General features: G+C 35.6%; 1 protein-coding gene across 6 annotated transcripts in view; it reads right to left on the bottom strand.

Annotated features, from left to right (window-relative positions):
* The window catches only part of MON2 (MON2 regulator of endosome-to-Golgi trafficking), a 71426-nt gene that overhangs the window by 24452 nt on the left and 27213 nt on the right, over nucleotides 1-19761 (bottom strand). For all 6 annotated transcript variants that reach the window (XM_021547424.4, XM_021547426.4, XM_077783491.2 and 3 more), the window contains 15 exons: nucleotides 17993-18222; nucleotides 16895-16976; nucleotides 16023-16204; nucleotides 14633-14745; nucleotides 13456-13560; nucleotides 13126-13206; nucleotides 12972-13045; nucleotides 12805-12895; nucleotides 11575-11676; nucleotides 9275-9385; nucleotides 8413-8588; nucleotides 5061-5223; nucleotides 4280-4573; nucleotides 3337-3535; nucleotides 1504-2132 (listed from right to left, as the gene is read on the bottom strand). In XM_021547424.4, the coding sequence (XP_021403099.1) occupies nucleotides 1504-2132; nucleotides 3337-3535; nucleotides 4280-4573; nucleotides 5061-5223; nucleotides 8413-8588; nucleotides 9275-9385; nucleotides 11575-11676; nucleotides 12805-12895; nucleotides 12972-13045; nucleotides 13126-13206; nucleotides 13456-13560; nucleotides 14633-14745; nucleotides 16023-16204; nucleotides 16895-16976; nucleotides 17993-18222 (2632 nt within the window). The remainder of the gene's footprint in view (nucleotides 1-1503; nucleotides 2133-3336; nucleotides 3536-4279; nucleotides 4574-5060; nucleotides 5224-8412; nucleotides 8589-9274; nucleotides 9386-11574; nucleotides 11677-12804; nucleotides 12896-12971; nucleotides 13046-13125; nucleotides 13207-13455; nucleotides 13561-14632; nucleotides 14746-16022; nucleotides 16205-16894; nucleotides 16977-17992; nucleotides 18223-19761) is intronic.

Below are 19761 nucleotides of genomic sequence, written 5' to 3'. Positions count from 1 at the left end.
TAAGATCATCTGCATAAGGAGACTGAAAACCAGAAAAATCTGAGAGAAATAAATGGACTGATCAAATGGGAAAAACAGGATTTGGGCTAGAATGACCTGCTGGAAAAGGGAGGATAGAAAAGGATCAAGCCTGACTGGAAAAGGATGAAAATGTAGAGATTACTGGCTTTAAAACAACTCCATGTTATTTAAACACCCACATAAAAAAACCTGAGATTTAATACTAACTTCTATCCAAGCAAAATTAATTGAAATTTAAACAAAATAATTCACTTCACAGCATTTCTATGGCAGGAGTGGTTGGAACTAGATGATCTTCAAGGTTCTTTCCAACCTAAGCCTTTTTATGATGCCATTCTTATACCTCTGTTTTCAAAATACATTAATGAATATTTGTTAAAACCATCAGCTAAAGGAATGGCTGCAAGGTAATTATTCTACCTTGTTTGCATATATATACCTTGCTCATACTAAGCAAAGGAGAAAACAAGACACTGAATTGCTGCTCGTTTGGCACCCAGCATGCATTCCATGAGCTAAATGGGGCAGCATCCTGACAGCAGCAGGGGGGGAATATATGGTCACACAGTTAAGCAAAGTAGTCCTAACATGAAAGCCCAAGGGGAATGAAGCCAGGTCATGTACATATTTTAATTCTGGCATTTCCCAAGTATGTTTATTTTGTTGGGGTTTTTTTGGGGAAGGGGTGGGGGGGTGTTTTTTTAAAAGTAGTGCTTAATATAAATGCATAACTTAACTCATTATCAACTCTGCTTCTTTTAAATAAATAAGTTTTGTGAATGAGCACTGAATTTTGCAAGGAGGTATTTTACAACTGCAAAAGAGAAAGAAACAAGCAGTACTATTTTCTTTTCTTTTTTGCTTTCAGAGAAAGAGCACCCTCTTTTTTGTTTCTAGATTTACTTGCATGAAAAGTGCTCTTTGAGCATGAGTTCTATAGAAAGAATTTCTTAAGCAGAGATGCAGCATTTTCCTTAAATAACTGATTAATAAGAGTCCAGAATGTAGGTAATCTGCCATAAAACCTTCTATATTTTATGCCTTGTGTAACCTTTAACCTCTCATAATCATTGTTCTTTCTTGACTGTTCATGGCAGCACCTGGACATCATATGGAACACTGTTTGTAGGACTGCTCTTCCATCCCCATGTACAGACCTTCAGTATCAACATCAGTATCAACAGTATCAACATCAACAGTACTTGAATATTAGATGGACATGTAAATGGCTACAAACACAGCACAACACTTAAGGTACTTCTGCAATCAAGCAAAAGCACATTTCATAAAGATTACAACTTTCCTTTCAATGCAGAGCATCTATTTTGCAGCAGGAATGGAAATCTATTGTTAAAATACAACACACTATGCAATTATAAATAATTTTTTAAATCATGTTTAAATCACCAAAATATAGTTCTGTAGAGCAGTAGTAGCACACAGTGTAGTTTACCTTTCACACACTAGAAATTGCATTATTACCTTTTGTAAAACATCTAAAGCTGTAAGCACTGCTTCCTGTAAACTTGTCAGAACTGCTTCAGTGTAAGATGGAAGGATGAAAGGGGAAGCATCTGAACTGATTGGAACTGAAACAGCACCATGCAAAATGACACCCAGCTTTTGGAGATCATCCATGCTGAAACCAGTTTTGATGTGCTGGTAAAGAGCTGGGAATATCTGAATTAAAGCTGTAAGAAAAGGCTGGCTGGGAATGAAAGTCAATTTATCACAAGTAATTGGAGGCCTTGTACTTTCTGATCCAATCCTATACCAGCTGTTCCAGGCTGCCCACCAGAGATTCAAATCTTCAATCTCATCTGTTATTACAGGAGGTTCAGATCCATTATATCTTCCTATTCTTTCTCCTATGGAGTCAGTTCTCATGAATGATCTGCCAAGACTAGTGGCAGTAGCTGTCCCTACCACCAAAGGTACAGAAACATTGATGGCAGGTGGTGTCTCAGGTTTCTCAGAGTCTCGAGCAGGAGAAACAATTTGTAGGATTTCCTGGAAGCTTTTCAGAGCAGCCAAGGAAACTTCATTATTTTTGCTAAGTGCTGCTGACTGGATGTGATCAAGAAGAACATCCCAAGCTTGGGAAAAATCTCCTATTTAAAAAAAGAGAGAGGAGGGAAAAAATAATTTTGGAACTTGCTTCCTATTCCCATTCCCACCCACTCTGCCTCTTGTTAGTCTAATACACAGACATTTCAAGAGATTAGGTGGCCACTTGACTTTTATATATAATTTGATATAAAAAAAAAATCACATACTACATCCCCTACCAGTAAAATACATTTTCTTCATTCAGTAGAGTAAACCAGATTTATTCTTAAACATACTAGATGCCTGTTGATGTCAAGAAAGGTTAAGCCCAAACAAGGAATTAGGGTCAAAATAATGCAATTACTAATTTATAAAGAATTTATTTTAAAATGCTCTGATAATTGTATTGTGGAAAGATTTCATTTGAGGCATTTGAGTTTTTCATTAAATTTAGCCTTAACCTTCAATTTTCTATATTGCTAATTACAAGGTTTGAATAATTAAAGTAGTTCTAATTTTTTTATTTAATTTTAACTCAAGTTTAATATAGCCTACATTCTACCACATTTCTGAAAATGAGTGATACACTTACTAGCTGTCATTTGTATCACAAATGACCAAAATAAAATACAATAATTTATTTAATTTTGGTTAATATAGATTAATTGCATACTATAGGATGCTGTAGGTAGATTAATCTAATGAGGACTTTTCTTTTTAAGCTATATATTCTCTATTCCTGTTGCATTTTTTTCCTTGTAAAAATTATCAAGACATTGAAAAATATTACTACATGCAGCTGAACAATGTAATTGTCCAATACTCCACTGACTTTACAGATAAGTTCTCTTTATGTTCTCAGAGTACTGTTAAATTTGACACTGATGCCACAGAAGAGTTACAGGCAAGTGTTGCATTCCCTTACACAGATCAAAGGAAAAGCATGTTCTGATAAGAACAAAGAAAAGACAACATATTATTGTTATCAATCTACTATAATTTAAAGCTATTTAGCACATAGAATTGGGACTGAATTGTGACTACTGAGATTTAACCTCAAGTACTGTGACAGAGGAAATCTGTAGTTACAATTTTTGGCTCTATGAAGCATGAATTAGTAACGCCATAATTTTCATAACATTTGAGGCAACAAAACAAAAAACATTTTTGAGCTAAGACTAAGCTTCTTGCCCAGTACATTAACTGAAAATAACATAAAAAAGCAGAAAGTTTATCACTGTGTCTTTTAATATCTATAAATTTTACCTAGAGGCTGCAGTAAGTATCTCCTAGTGTTAAATATTCTTGCAACTCCAGCCAGTGTTAGCACCCATGTCTCAGCCCACTGTTTCTCAGCTGTATCCCTTGAATGATGAATGAGAATGTTGCCTCCTCCTGATTCAATCTTCTCTTTGTCAGCTGTCGTAGAAGATTCTCGAACCCTATCCAACAGGTGAAATAAAACCTGTAATAGCCAGAAAAAAAGAGGAAAAATGCAACTTTTCAAATAACATAGTTGTATTCATAGCAAACCAACAAAAACCAGTAATTCTTTCATTATCCTTTCTGTCACTATGTCACCCTGAAAATTCCCTTGTTTTAAACAGTTTCCACAGCAGTCAAGATTAACAATCAGTCAACTGATAGCCGCTTGAGAAAGGATGGAAATAGCACACTCAAACCCACCAAGAACAGTGTCAGCACCAAGAGAATGCTAAAACCAGTGGATCTCAGACACTTCACAGGTATAACAGGGAGGCTCAAATACAGCCTAAAGCACAACAAACATGACCGTGACTTAGAACACAACATTTTATAGTTCCTCTTGAAAGACTCAAATCAGAATGCAAAGCAAGGCTCCATCTAGTACCAGATCAACCCAGTCACATAACCATCAAACATCTCCATTTTCACACAAAAGCTAAGTAATTCATTTTTGTAGGAAGGAAACCATCTTTTTATCACACTCCTGAGTAAAAACTAAATAATTAGGATATTAAAATAGTATTTTAAAAGAGGCTTTAAAGGCTAGAGATAACAAAGTGTAAAAATCATTCCCAAAACTCAAGAGATCAGGTTTCTGCCACCTTATGTTATCTTTAGAAAGTCCAAATAAATTATCTAAGGGATAATGGTTATTAAATGGTCAATGGTTAATAGAACATAAATGCTCTTTAGAAAACATTAAGAGGAAGCTTACACATCATACCTTCCATATTACTGTGTGCCATGTTGAATGTTGCAGTAAAGTTCCATGAGCACCAATAGTAGAAAACAATGTCTGCCCGGCGCTCTTTCTAACTGCAGGCCGGGGATCCACACACAGTTCACCAAGTTTGGCATACAAGCATAACCAAAGGCAGTCAAATGGTGATGCAGGATGGAAAGGTCTGTTCAGCAACACTCCTTTTTCTTCTGCCTGTTTCTGCAACACTGCTTCTTCTTTGTTTAGCTCCTTTTCAATTATTTCACCTCTTTGGAAAAAATAATCTGAAATATTCCACTACAAAATAAATAAGACATATGGTGTTGGACAATAAAAACAGGGTAATGCTTTAATGATCCTGAAATAAATTGCCTCTTATTTTCACAAAGTATGTTGCAAAGTATATCAAGATATTAATTTCCCTACATTGGTGAAATAAGATCAGCAGATAAATATTGCAAGGTCCAAAAATTACTCTTCTTTCTCAGCTTTTAGGATCCCATTATGGGGATACAAAAAATGCATTAAAATAAGATACTGATGAACATGCTTACAGTGCAATACTATTTCTTTTAGTAAGGCAGGAGCCATGGAGATTAAAGGTAAGATGTGCTCACTCAATTTACCTATGATTCAAAATGACAGCATGGGAGCTCAGTAAGAACCCAAAAAACTAGGTTGTGGCTTTCATTTGTATAAATGACTACAGGTAACTTTTCATTTAAAAAGAAAAGCAAAAATGAAAGCCAGAAGAAGCATCACTCTAAGTTAATACAAAACTCACCAGCAAGCCAATTGAAGTTAAACTAATATTTAGCTCTTGATTGTGAAGTCCAAAGCTTCCTGCAACTTCAACAACTATCTGCAGACAAGTACATGGCATTGTAGGAAGGAAGTCGGTCACAACAAGCTGAAGACACTGGAATGCAGTCCGTATTAAGGACTCTCTTAAAAAAACAAAACAAAAACAAAGCACACACACACTCATTTCTTATTTCTTCAAGAGCATGGAAATATTTTGAATACAATACCTCAGGAGATAGCATTATTAAATAATTTTTAAAAATGAAATTAATGTTTTTGAGAAGAATTTGCATCACTTTAAATGTGTTTTTTGCGATATAATTTTAAGTTGAAGCTTATAATTCTGATGAAGTAGTTTTAGTCCATGTTAACTACCTAGTGGAGCTGGAAGTCTAGACTTTCCAATGGTCCTTAGCTAATTTTACATAGTGAAGTCCATTTCTCTGTTTTAGAGTTCTAAGGCTTGTTAGTTCAAATGTGTTAGCCAGAACATTTGAAAAAAAACACAAAGGACAAAAAAAACCCAAAAACCAACAAAACAAAAAAACCAAACAAACCAAGCTTAATTTAAGCATGATAATCTTCCAGATTATCTGGAAGATTAAAGATTATGCTGTTCTGAAGAGTTTCTCATATTAGCAGTTACAAATTACTTCAAGAATGCCAAACAGGTGGGCAAAATTGTTTTTACTTCTTAGGAAAGATGCACACTAATATAATCGTAGTCTTACTTGCTTCAATACTACTTTATATCAGACAAAAACTTTTCAAAATATCTACCCTTAAATAGATCCTTAATAATTACTTTGCCTTCAGAATTAGATTCTGAATACAACCTAAAAATATAGTACAAGAAAGGTTTGCAAGAAGGAGTTCTCAGAAGCAGCAAAGCCATTTACAACTAAAATCTTGTTCAGTGACAGACAAAATGAAGGAATCAAAAGGAGTGGTGGAGTGTAGGCAACACAAAATAGGGAAGCTGCATTTAAATTTCACTGCAGGGTTTTTTCAATGTTTAATGTACAACAGAAATAACTTCAAAGCTTTGTAATACAGAAACTTGATGTCCTTCAGGATATATATCCTGGGAAAAAAATTCAGACAATAGACATGTCAGTTACCTATTCCAGAATAACAAATGCTTTCTTTTTTATTAATCCAAACTCAAAATCAGAGGTGGGTTATTTCCACTGTATTGTGGAAATAAAGCCAACATAATATAGAAACCAGAGAAATACACAAGAAACTTCACATGGACAGTAATGGTATAACTAATAATTCTCTAATATGATGAATACTGCAGAGAAACATCCATCCTACCATGTAAGATCAAAGTATCTATCATTGCTATACTGATGAAGGATGGACTCACAGAATATTTCCCCCATACTCATTAGAGGAGTCTGTAAAGTGAAACAGACCCAAAACTGTTGCAGTGCTCCCTCCAGTACAGTTTCAGAGGTATGTGACCTTCAAGGATTCTAAGTGAAAAGAGAACAAGGCAGGAAATCAAAGTATAGTTCCACTACTCATTTTGAAGTACTGAGTTACTGTGAAAGTAACCTGTCTTTCTAACCTTCAAATGCAAGGCTACAAGAACAAATTCAGAACAGTTTTTCAAAATTAATTTCCCACACTACTATGTGCTTGAAGAAAGGTTTTAAAGTTCCTCATGCAAGTAGCAACAGTGATACAACTCTTGAAATTGTCGAACTGTCCTTGGTGTTACCGGTGACCACGAAAAGGTAACTATAAATAGAAGAAACTTAAGCTCAGTGACAAATCTTAAGAGGCTTTCCACTGAAAAATTCTTCAAAGACAGGCTTCCTTCTAGTTGGCAGGATAGTACTGTACAATCCAGAAGTGACCAAAATATGGTTTTTGGTTATCAAAACAGCATTTTCTGTATTTATAAAAGCCTGGAAAGAAGTTCTCCAGAAAGGTAAAAGGATTTCTGTCCTGGAATCCAGGATGTTCACTAATCAGAGGGAAGATACTGACCACAAGACTTTATTCAAAAATAAGTTAATATTTAAAATATGATAGTAGCATCTGCATCTTGTTCTCACAGCTGTTAACTTAGGTAAAAAATTAAGTTTTTTCTCATGGAAAAGGAGGCATGCTTCATTTTTTCCTACTCTGCTTAACATGATGTGGACCAACAGTGCTATAGTGGAAGTAGATTATTACATATACTTTGTAGGAGGAGACTAAGATATAACACAAGATGTTAGTAACATCTTGAGATTTCGGCCAGTGAGTTATGGGTTTGACATTTAATGGGATCTGAAGACTGTCTTGAGAAGGAATTTGTAGTGGTTTTCATTCATCACTAACAACAGTGAAAACCAAAAGGCATGCAGGAACACATTGCACCAAGTGTGGAAACAACAACTACCAAAGGCAGCTTAATTATAAAAAAAGATCACACCCAAGAATGCCAAAATCCTTGGGAATTTTGGTAGGTCCTAGTGCAAACAATACTGGTCCAAGAGCAAAATCCTTCAAGCATTTGAAGGGACTTTAGGTTTTTATATGACCAGAAGACTAAAGGTGAGACAAAAGGAAAGATATGCCAAGGAGAATTCTACTGACACTAGAGTTATATGATGACCTATCCTGCTGCTAGTCTTGACTAGCACCTAAAAAAAAAGTAAATATGATTTGAATGTGTGAATACAATCCTTGGTGCTTACAGTTGGAAAGGCAGATGTTCAATTCATTGCTCATTTCAAAAATACTCATTACAACTTCATCTCTCACTTTCCCTTGTGGGCAGAGAACAAGGCCACCTCTGCTGGCAACAGAGTCAATTGTGAAAGTCAAGGGATTCACCCACAGCCAGTAAATAATCTTCCATCCTGCTGCTACCAGGAACCATTTAGGTAGGAAGGCTTCAAGAAAAAGAGAGAGCTATCAGAAGAAAACACACAGTAGAGTCTACTAGAAGATTTAAGAAGAAAAAGAAACAATAGATAAACTGAGCAAGAGCTGATTCACATAGAAGTATTGGCAAGCACCAGAGATGTGTTCACCAGATGGTCAAGATCAAATTAAACAGCACACTGAGTACAGTGTATACTGCATGCTGACTACAGGAGAACGTAGAATGGAATAGTATGCTTGTCTTTTGGAAGATTAATTCAGTAAAATAAAGTGAGCTTCAGGAAGAATTAAAAAGTGTATTTTTGTTGAGTAAAATTTTTCACAAGCCAAAAATTACAATGAAACTATGATTATTGAAGTGGCTATTAAAGTACAAAAAATGTAAGCAGAATTTTTTCTACTGTTCTTACCTAACATGAGTTTAAAATTTTATTTCCACCACTTACCCCTGATCACTTTGGATTGCCCCCATGACTCCAAGCACCAATGGCCAACCAGGTCCTAAGCTGTCACCCTGACTCTGTAAAATCTGTAGCACACACTCCAACTGCTTGATCCTGATATCAGGATGACTAATGTTTGACAGCTCCTTTAATGGATTCAATAAAAGCAATTGCAGTCTCTAAAAGTAAACAGTAAAGCATATTAAGAATCAGTTAAATGTTAGCATCCTTAAGTATTCTTATGTATGAGTAAAAACATACAGTACAAATGAAAGATTCATTGAATTAATTCAGTATCTCAATCACTCAATGCTCAAATTCAGATCATAAAGAGCCTTTTGCAGAAAGTCTACCTTCCTGGCTCATGTTCTCCAGGTTCCTCAGGAAGCAGCTACAGAAGCTACTACAGTTACATAAGAATTGTCATCAACTTTATGCTTGCTCAGCAGGGCTACACTCAGCTTCCTCCTCAAGAGACCATGGAAAAATATCCAATGAGTCTCAGTAAAAATATTAGAATGCTTTATTAATCATGGATTGAACAGCTGTAATTTAGAAGGTTGGGCAACACATTTTCTACCTGCCACAGCATCACATATATACTACTAAATATTCTGGAATTGTTTTGCACTCATGGGGGTAACCCATAATTTGTTCTAAGAAATGAACACAATATGCAAGCATCACTCGTACTTAGGTATTTGAAAAATTAAAGAGGATAGTTCATTAGAATGCATGTGGTGGTACATAACAGTTACATCTGATGTTACAGTTACAGACTTTATACACTCAATAGCAAAGTTGTTTTATGAATGAAGGAGGAAAGGATCTGCTCCTAAACTTACCTTTTTTTTTTCAAACTTACCTGATTTTGAGATAATGGAGGATCATGTCTGAATGTCAGTCCTGCTTTAATGAGAGAAGTTAAAGCTTCTGCTCCCCATTCTCTCATTCTGGAGTTGGGATGCTGACAGACCTGAAAATACAGCAATGTTTTGTTTAAAGTCATTTTTATTTAACCAACATATATAATACATTAAAAACTGGTATTTTAATTATATAAAAATGTACATACAATAGTATAAGAATAATACAATAAATCTCTAAATGGTAAAATTTGGCTTCATAGTAAAAAAAGAAATTTATCATTTGGATAGACATACCTTCTGAATAAGGAAGTAATAGGAAGCAGGAAAGACACAAAAGAAAACAATGAAAATTACATATATAATTCATGTAAACAAATTTTCCAAAATGAATAAACTAACTGCTAATTCTGATAATGACTGATTAAAAAGCACCAAACAGCCCTTCAATAAATGTCTAAGACTCTCAGGTTTAACTTAACCTAAAGCTACAAAACTGGAAGTTTCACACACTGCTTAACATAATCAAGTGAGCATGACAGTAGCCAACAAAGAAAGTATCTTCTGTACTCTCAAATACAAAAAGTAACTACATATTAAAGACAAAATAAACCTCATGTTCCAGTATTTTCAAAACTTGATAAAGCAACAGTGAGCATCTTTAAGCTTGAGATTCAAATGCATACCTTAATTTCTCTTTGTCTCTAAATTCACTAAACCTAACAACTTTCACAAATGCTTTTTTAGAATATAAAAATTAAAAACATTGTGCATATTAATTTCTTAGATAGCTAGTATGAACTGTGCTGCATCTAATACATTACCCTCAAACTAATGTGGGAGGTGTACAGTTTCATTGACCACTATGCAATTATTCCCACGCACCCCTCCAGCCCTAGCTCTGATGGTGTGAGAACCCAGAGTCCAAGACAGTATCATAAAGAAGGCTGATGCTTTTTAGTGGTGGACCATTCTCTTATCAACCACTAGCCAAACTGAAAAGGTGAACAATGTAGAAGAGATAGCTTAATGCTTAAAAATGAGTATAAAAAATAGCCACTCTCCTAATTTAATTACATTTTTAAAAATTTATATAAATAAAAAGAGATAATTTGAAGTACTTCATGCCCTGATTCTGTCCAGATGACTAGTTCCAGAACCAGGGAACATGCTATTCCCCCAGGCTGTGTTTAACTGAATCATACCTGATGTTTCCTCCTTCCTTACTGTACCTCAACAACTTAGGTTTAAAAGAAAATAAGGCAGTATACTTTGAAAGAAAATAAAAGACACTATTTCCTACAAAATAGTGGCAGATTATCTGCACTGTATGGGTAACAGACTGAAACAGACTGCTCCCTAGAGGAAAACAGTCTCAAGATGTGGATGGTGAACCTCACTGTTTTGTAGGGCAAAAAATAAACAAGAGATGCCTGTGCTTTAAGTCTTTAAACTCAGAAGTGTTTGTTTCTTTTTTCTCCTAGATAAAGCATATAATATGTGGCTTCCATAAAAAGATATGGCCAATCCTTGATACTGGTTGAAACAATGCACTAGTGTTAAGGAAGTATTTGATACATTCTGAATTCTGAGGAAGAAAAGCCTTTTCCTTAACCCACTCTAAAACAAACCCTGTTCTCACATTTTATTCTCCTATATACTTGTGTGGAGAATTAAAACTACAATTACATTCAATCATCTGTTTTTAGTTTTAATTAAAAATGTAAGGTTTTTTTTTTCTTCATAAAGTATATTTTTCATGTTGAAGTTAAAATATACTAAAAAGATTGCAACAGGATTATGACATTTTTATACTTGAACAGTATTCTGTTAAAGAAAGCATTCAGTAGTTAGCTTAAATATTAAAATAAACAACCAAACAAACAACCCTTTCTTAATAAATATTCGGCCTTCAATTCCAGGAAGATTCTATTTCAGAATCATTCTAAATATTTCTACTGCGTGAAACAGTAAATTCGTGCTACTTTAATTAGAACAAATATATGAAGTATAATTACTTGATCTTTTTGAACACTGCTGTGTCAAAAACATATAAAGACTGACAGCACCATAAAGACAAAGTTACCAAGAGATATTAAAATATTGAAATTTAAATATAATAAATTCACTTTTAAATCCAAATCATAATGCATTCAAGTTGCAACAATAAAGTGCCTAAACCAAAATATATAATTATAATTTATACTTTTTTTTAAATTACATGTTAAGAACATATTTCCACGGTATTTTCATTAATACAAACTAAATTCTAGTACAAGTGATAAAAGGCATTAGTTACCTCCAGAAGATGCCCGGTCAGAGGTCTCCAAAGAATCTCAATCCTGCGCATGTTAACTAGTCCCGTTTCCAGTAGTTTAGCAACAGCAAAAAGTGATGGTTCCTTAATAAAATGTAATGGAGCACATGACTGAGGCGGCCGACAAGGCGAGAGCGTTTTGCTGGGGGCAGCTGGTCCCGCGGCAGGCGCGGCAGCGGCCGCACGGGGGCAGCAGCGGGCAGCAGCCCGCGCAGCGAGGGCGCCGCACGAACGCGCCCCGGCACGGCCCCGCTCCAGCCCGCTCTGCAAAACAGCCTTCTCCCCACTGCAGCTCTCAGCTCCAGATTACATGGGAAAAACCTGGAATGTTTCGTTTCATCGTATCCTAATTATTTATCTTTCATTTGCTTCACAAATGCTCTGCAGGAATATGATACATTTCCCATTCATCAAATAAATCTTCAAATATTTGTGCTAAGTTTCATTCAATTTTACTTTTTCTAAAATCAACATATAGTCAAAATGACTGTTGCACTGAAATGATCTCTTTTAATTTCTGCTGATTTCTTACTCTAATTTTCAACTGATTTTAAGCACAAACTTGCTTATTAAATTCATTCTCTGTTGCTGTAACAACAAAATATTATAAAACATGTTCTCTGCCTTAATTATCTCTAGTGGAAAAGATTAAGGACAATCATTCAGAAACTCTCCTCTGGGATAAGATTATGACTAGGAGAATATATATTCAATCTTACCCAATCACAGGGTCTTCAACCTTTCTGGGCTAAAGGTTGTTTACTGAAGCTGATATGATTACTAACTACAGTTTTCCCAAGTAAAATATGACTTATAATGTTTTTAAATACTTAATTGTCAGGCTTTCCCTGAAGTACCCTGAAGAGAAAATTGAAATGAAAATGAGCATCTCACAGAACATACTGTGCTACTCAGCATCCCTAACCTCTGAAATTACAAGGGCTTTTAAAAGTTTCATCCACCTACAACCTTATTAATGGAAACACATGACATTCCTTAAAAAGCACAGGAATGCAGTGAGGATGTTCAGAGAATCTAGTATCTGTATGAACCATTAAAAACAAGACATTATCTGCTTCATATTTTATTTTTTAATCTAGAGCATCAAAGTTATTACTGGTTTTAGTATTAGAAATAGTTAGCTTAAAGAATAAATGTGCAAGTCTTCTGCCAGTTTCATCAAAACATCTAAAAAAATAACACTTTTTGTACCTTATTGTTTCCATAGGCCATATCCATGGCTTCCAGAGACAAGGAGCAAAGGGCATTTATTAAGTGATGTAAAGACACATCGTCAAGGTACCTGAAAAATAACTGCTATCAAAACACTGTCAAGTTTGATACACATATTATTTTAATTACAATATAAGGTTTCTTACTGTGAGTTTTCAAAAAGCTTTGAAATCATGCTGGATATAGAGGGCAGATCAGTCATAACTGCTGTAGTGAGAACCTTGAAAAAAGACAGAAATACAGATTGTAATAGAAAATACTATATAATCATTAACTGAAAAACAGACAAATCAGGCTTACTGTGCTTGGCCCTTCCACAGCTCTTCCAGGTTTTAGTGCACCCCCAACACTAGGCTTCAGTCCCAGAATCCACACAAGATGCTGAAATATACAAAAGGATCATTTTTCAGGCAGAGAAGAAATTAGCATTGTACTCAAGCTAGCCACCAATCTTCCAGACAAACAGAACTCAAGAGAAATGCTACTGTACTTAGTCAAGGCAATTCATAGTACACCATGAGAAGATTCAAAGCTTCTTCTATTGCTCACTGAGCAATTGAAAACCAAATTATAGCAAAACACCAAGGCGTGACAGCAAGACATAAATATTTCCTGTGAGGGAAATATTACCTGAAGGGTAGCCAGAACAAGTTGCCACGATGTACCAAGAACTGCTCCATGGAAGTGAGCTAAGTTAAGTAATGTCCTCATACACTGGATATTTTTTGATGTCAGCTATGAATAAAAAAAAACAACAACCAAACAGACATCCAATTTTTATCATTTCACAATGATAGTGTTTCTAGCAAACTTCCAATTTTTACTGAAGTACTTTATATTTTGTTTGCACAACTGGAATATATATATTTTTAGAGCAGTAGTTCTCAGTATCTCTCCTTCTCTCAGGTTTATCTTGGTGAAACTGAATATGAGTATTTGAGCACTGCATCCAGTCTGTGGTCTCCAACACTGGAAGGACACTGATCTCTTGGAGGGCCACCAAGATGATCAGAGGGGTGGAACACCCCTCCTATGACGAAAGTCTGGGAAAATTAGGATTGTTCAGCCTGGTAAAGAGAAGGTTTAGGGATAACCTAATTTCAGCCTTCCAGTAACTGAAAGGAACTTCCAGGAAAAACAGGGCAAGACTATTTACAAGCGCATGTAGTGACAGTACAAGATGGAATGGGTTCAAATTGAAAGAGAACAGGTTTCAGTATTAGGAAAGAAATCTTTACTGTGAGGCTGGTGAGTCAATGGACTGGGCTGTCCAGGGAAGTAGTCGATGCCTCACCCCTGGCAGTGTTCAAGGCCAGGTTGGTTGGGGCTCTGAGCAAGCTGGTCTAGTGGACCTGCACATGGCAAGTGGGTTGGAATGAGATGATCTTTAAGGTCCTTTCCATCCCAAACCATCCTGTGATTCTATGATTTGATCACTGTCCTCTCCCCGCAGTTTCACATTATTACCCGACACAAGTTCAAGCACTCCAGCTTAATTGCATCATCTCCACAAAATCAGTCCATCTTAAGGGCACCTTCACACATGCACAACACGGCTGAGATCTAGAGTTTTCCAAATGGAATGGATAAGAACTTCTGAGTTAGAATTCAGAAAAAAACCAAGAGTAAGAATTCTTTGCAATTAGATAACTTTACTGTCCAGGGCTGCTCCAAATTAAAGCCTTAGGATCATAGTTCAGCTCACCATTATTTGTAAGAATGCTATGCATCTGTAGCTTAGTTTTGAGACACACTGAGATGCAAGAAATAGTTAAGCAAAGTAAGATCACTTACAAGTTGTACTTACCATAACTGTTCCCTGTGGCTGAAGAGCTAAGGGTTGCCCTACTGCTACAACTTGCTGGTGAGACTCACTTGAGGGACTAATCATTTGAACATTCTGCCCCTGAATGGAATATGCTGGAAGAAAATTGAAAAGAGAAGGAAAAAAAAAACCTGAATTTAAAATCCAGTTCTTACTTGTAGTAAGAACTGACTCTGGCAAAGAGACTCCAGGGAAATTTTTTCAGCAGTGTTAGCTTTAACATACTCCACTTTGAGACCTTTGGCTATATTTAGATTACGGTGTTAGTGTCCTAGAGTGTTAAGGGTCCAGCAATTATTCCCTGTTTCTACTACTAGACGTTGCTTGCGATACATTTATATATTTTATGTCAAGACTGAAATATTTATGCCTAAGATGCAAGCATTAGAGTGTCTCAGTTCAGTTTTTGATAGTAATTGTGTGTAAATGGTATTTGTGTGCTGATAGTAATTGTGTGTAACTCTGCTACCATTCTACCAGTGCACTCAGAAAATGATGGTGCCATTGATGTTGTATCATGACATTTTTCCAATATGGGACTCCAGGACACCAATTTTATAACTCAGTTGTAAAAAGAAGAGCAACCTACACAAAATAACTGATGTTCCCCGATTTGTTTTTATGATATCTGTTTAGTTCAGTCATGTGCACTTCTTAACAGAATTACAATCTAATAATATGCTTAGCTGGTACACTGGACTGAAGTAGGGGTCCTTGTTCCTGAAGATATTTTGGCTTTATATTAAGAGCTCTAATGTTAGATTCATCTGTATATTTTTCAGGTAGTAGCTTTTCTTAGTAAGTAGTAATTCACTTTCAAAGTCAGAAACAGAGTATATCCTAAACCAGCATATATTATAAATTACAACATTCTCTCAAGATGTAGGACAGATTGATTCAACTTTTTGTAGGCTGAAGAGAGCCCAGAATGTATATCTTCCACTTATGCATAAGTATTACCATCACTAGACAATTGTAGATAACATTGCAGTACATCACAAATGCAGGATGTTCTAGCCAAAGCTTTAGAATTCAAGTTGCCCAGAGACTTTTTCAGATTTTGCCTTAATCACAGATCCTAGCAGACCTTTACCATGGTAGACAAATCTCAGAATCTGAACTTTTGACATATGTGAATCTTTCAGGAAATTTTAGGCTGATGATATTAAGTTGATGAATTTTAGAATGACAGCCAGCAAATGCTGCAAGACTAGTTCTGGAAAGCAGGTGATCTAGGTGCTGTCTGAGGATTCTAACTTACTTTAATATAGCCAAATACTACAGCTGTGTGTCTTTGGAATCACATCCTGAAAAAAATTTGGTTTAGAGGACAATATGAAGAAACACAATTAAGAAAAATTTATATATTTACATTTGCTGGACAGAGCTGCAGTTGTGCTGTTTAATACAGTAAGGGCATAGTGAGGAGGCAAGGATCCTTTGCAAATGGCAGTGATAAAGGCATCTCTTGATGTTACAAGACCCAGTCTTCCACAAAGTGCAGCCATGGTCAATTCTGCTTTTAGAATATTTTCAGTGGCAGCTTCATCAGTGCTGAAAGAGAACACATTGTTCAGCAAGAATTAATACAGAGCACAGAAGCAGGCAGCTAACCAAAACTGAAAGCCATAAGAACATATACTTAAAACTCATTAACACTATAAGTATTGAAGAACAAGCATAACCAATCAAAAAAATTCTTCAGAACCACTTCCTACAAAATTTGACTTTACTTCTCAGTGACTTGGTAAATGAGACTATGAAAATATATTTAAAACTATTTTCAGAAAATGGTGTTTGATTACAAAAGGCTCTTTGAAGGAGCCAATTAATTTACCACAGAAATTTCCTACTAAAAAGCTTTTCCACTTTAAAGATTAGATAGTACTAACAAGTACCAAGACATTACTTAGTCTCTTACTTGCAGTAATCAGGACCTGGAATCACTTCAATATGTTGAAACATGCAAGCAAAGTAAAAAGAAATAAAGATAATTTAAACAGTTTAAATGAAACCCTTTGAAAATGCAGTTAATTGTTCTGTATTGAAATACGTTAAAGATTGATGTTGTACTTCTGGAGAATTTGTGTCATTTACTCAGTCTAAGCCACAAACCTGACTGCTCAGATGCCATGAACAGAACTTCTGCTCACAACTGTCCATATGACTATTATCAAAAATCAGTTCAAAATATAGCTTGGAATATCAACTTAGAAAAATCAAGAGAAATGAAAGACCAGATACCTTGCATCAAGTAGAAGGGATAGAGCAGCGAGAAGACCACACCAACAAGCGTTCACCATTTCTTCCCAGACAGCTCTGCTAACTTAAAAGGAAGATATAAACATTTTTACAGCAGTGGTTCCCTTAATAACTTTCAATTGTATCATAAACAAAACGCTTGTTATGGCATCTTTGGAAGTGTGTTTTTGTATGTATGTTTACACAGTCAGATATCTGCACATACAGAAACACACGCTGGTATTATTTTAACAGCTTGCATTCAAAATAACATTTCTGAGGTAGAAAAAAAATCACCAGGCAATTATTTTTCCAACTTACCATGGTATATATAATAATTTTTGATATTTGTCTATAAAAATAAACATTCAGAAGTGCAAAAATATGGAACAAGTAACTCACTGGAATTTTGCAGTGAAGTAAAAATACTCTGCCATGGTATCTATAATTCTCCATAACTTTTTTGTTTCTTTCGTTTAATAGGGAAAAGGATACTGGTCTAGCAAAGGGCTATCTGCCCAGCCCATTTGCACACTTCCCTCTCGCCGGGGCCACAGCAAGCCCCCGGGCGGGGCGGAGCCGGCGCCCCGCAGCACCGCGGAGAGCGCTCGCTCCCGAGGCCGCGCCCGGGACAAGCCCTCTGCTTCCCCCGGTCCTGTCTTCGGCAGCCCCGGTGCCTTACAAATCTGTCTGTACATACAGACTGCCTCATACAGACTCATCATATCTTCCACAGGGACAATCCTCGCTTCACAGCAGTTCTGCCTTTAAAGAAATTCTTCTCTATATACTGCAATCTTACTAAAAATTTCTCCATTAAAATATTCCTTTTATCTTGTTACTGTATTTTTCTTTTAATGTGGTCGTAACTCCATTTATATCAGTGAGGTTGTCTCTTGTGACCTTATATCTCAGTGTTGTGCTTTTGGCTTAACACTAAGTCAAATATTTTTTTAAATGGAATTGCTGTTCCATTAAAAAACATACTTCATTGAAAGTTTTTATATATAAATAAGAAACAATAAATTTAAGCAAAGAGCATGAACTTTTAAAATCTGTTTTCTGTAAAACTGTTGTAACAGTTTTTGCATTTTCAAATACCTAGTTCTTTCTCTGATTGGTCAGAAAGAGACTGCAAATCTTGCTCTGAAGACTGTGCTGGTAATGAAGTTGTCTCTGTTGTGGTTTGAATGACAGTTTCTGCCTCTCCCAACTCTCCTTCGATCATGGTAGTGATACCACGGACAAGATCCAGCAAACAGTGAAATGCCACTGACATTGCATAGCCCTCAGGAATTGTAGGTGGCTCAACTTTGTCCAGCATCTCCAAACTAAAAAATTGAAAACATGACAAGGGTGTATCAATAATACTGTTTTTAAAAACAATAATAAAAAACAAGATTCCAAATGAATGCTAAGTACTAACAGGTCCCAAAGACAATCCTTCAAGATTTATTGCAATGCAAGAAAAAAGTCTTTAAGTCATTAAGTAAAAAAGTAAATGAATTACTAAAGACAGCAACCAAAAGGGTACTAACCCTGAGTACAGATCTGCAAAAAAGATTTCTAAAAATACACTAACACACATAAGCAAACATCATGAATAATTCTACTTGCAGTATTATTTTACTTAAAGCCACTGCAACAGAGCTTATTCAGAAGAATACAAATATCTAGGAACAACAGAGGAAATACATCAGGAAGTCATGACAGCATGAACATAGTTATAACAATTCAAGGACAAGCCAGATATTCTATTATCATTATCTTTGAGTCCAATTGAGTAGAAAAGCCTGTCCATAGCTAGATATTACATGGCCAAATGCTTATCACCTACATGCACAGGTAAACAATGGAAGTTATTTGTATAAAGAGGATATGTCTACATGATTCACTGCTGAAAAGCATGCAATTAAAACATCACTATGCTGGAATAGCAGTCTCATTGCCACTTCTCCATCTTTTACTTTAAAAGCACATAAAGAACTACTGAGTTACAAATCCAACAGAAATTGTAGCTGACATAGCAGCATCTCTACAAGTAGAGAAAGTTGGTTACAAAAACTACCTGCTACCCCAAGAATCATTATTTCATCATTTTTTACTCTACAAATTACTTTATAAAAAGCTACATATTCCAGCTAAAATATACCAAAGATACTTTTATACTCTAGTCTGCACAAAAATTTTTCCTTCTCCCAAACATGCCACACTTCAGTTATTACCTCTAATTTCCTAAAGGTAGTTGCCTCATATCTGGGGGAGCAGGAACTACAGCTAAATCAAATGGTCAGCATTTCATCCTCTATATAAGTAAGTGTGACTATATATACCGGTCTAATTAAAATTATTAGTGAGTTTTAGTCACAATATATTTGTGAGATAGAGGTCACATCCTTTTACCTTGAAGATAGAGAATGCTAACTACTGAATTAATTATATAAGTTGTTACTATTACACAACAATGGTTGTGTAAAGTCTTAAACAGTTTTGTCTATTACTCTTAAAAATATTTAATTCCTTAAGTAAAGGGGAAGACAAGGCATAGTGGCCTGTGAAGAAACTTGCACAAAAGTATGAGACATGGCCATTGTTAGAAAATCTAATGGCAGCAGAAGAGAACTGGTGCTAGGATGCGACACATTACAGCAAGTCACCTCCTTATACAGAGGGACTACTGACAAAAGCACAAGATAGGAGAAAAAATCCTGCTGTGAAATGCTTGCGACAACTCTGTAATCTTATACAGAAGAAAAAAAAAGCAAAAATCATGCAGAGAAAATCATAGTCACTTGAGGCGTCCAAAGGTAAAACACAAACAAGTTTAGAGCAGAAGAGGAGACTATGATGGTGGCTGAAAGGTTCTGGAT

Source organism: Lonchura striata, chromosome 1A (assembly GCF_050655825.1).
Source record: "Lonchura striata isolate lonStrDom1 chromosome 1A, ASM5065582v1, whole genome shotgun sequence".
Taxonomy (NCBI): Eukaryota; Metazoa; Chordata; class Aves; order Passeriformes; family Estrildidae; genus Lonchura; species Lonchura striata.
The sequence above is the reverse complement of the archived record's forward strand: the minus strand, read 5'-3'. Positions and strand labels throughout refer to the sequence as shown.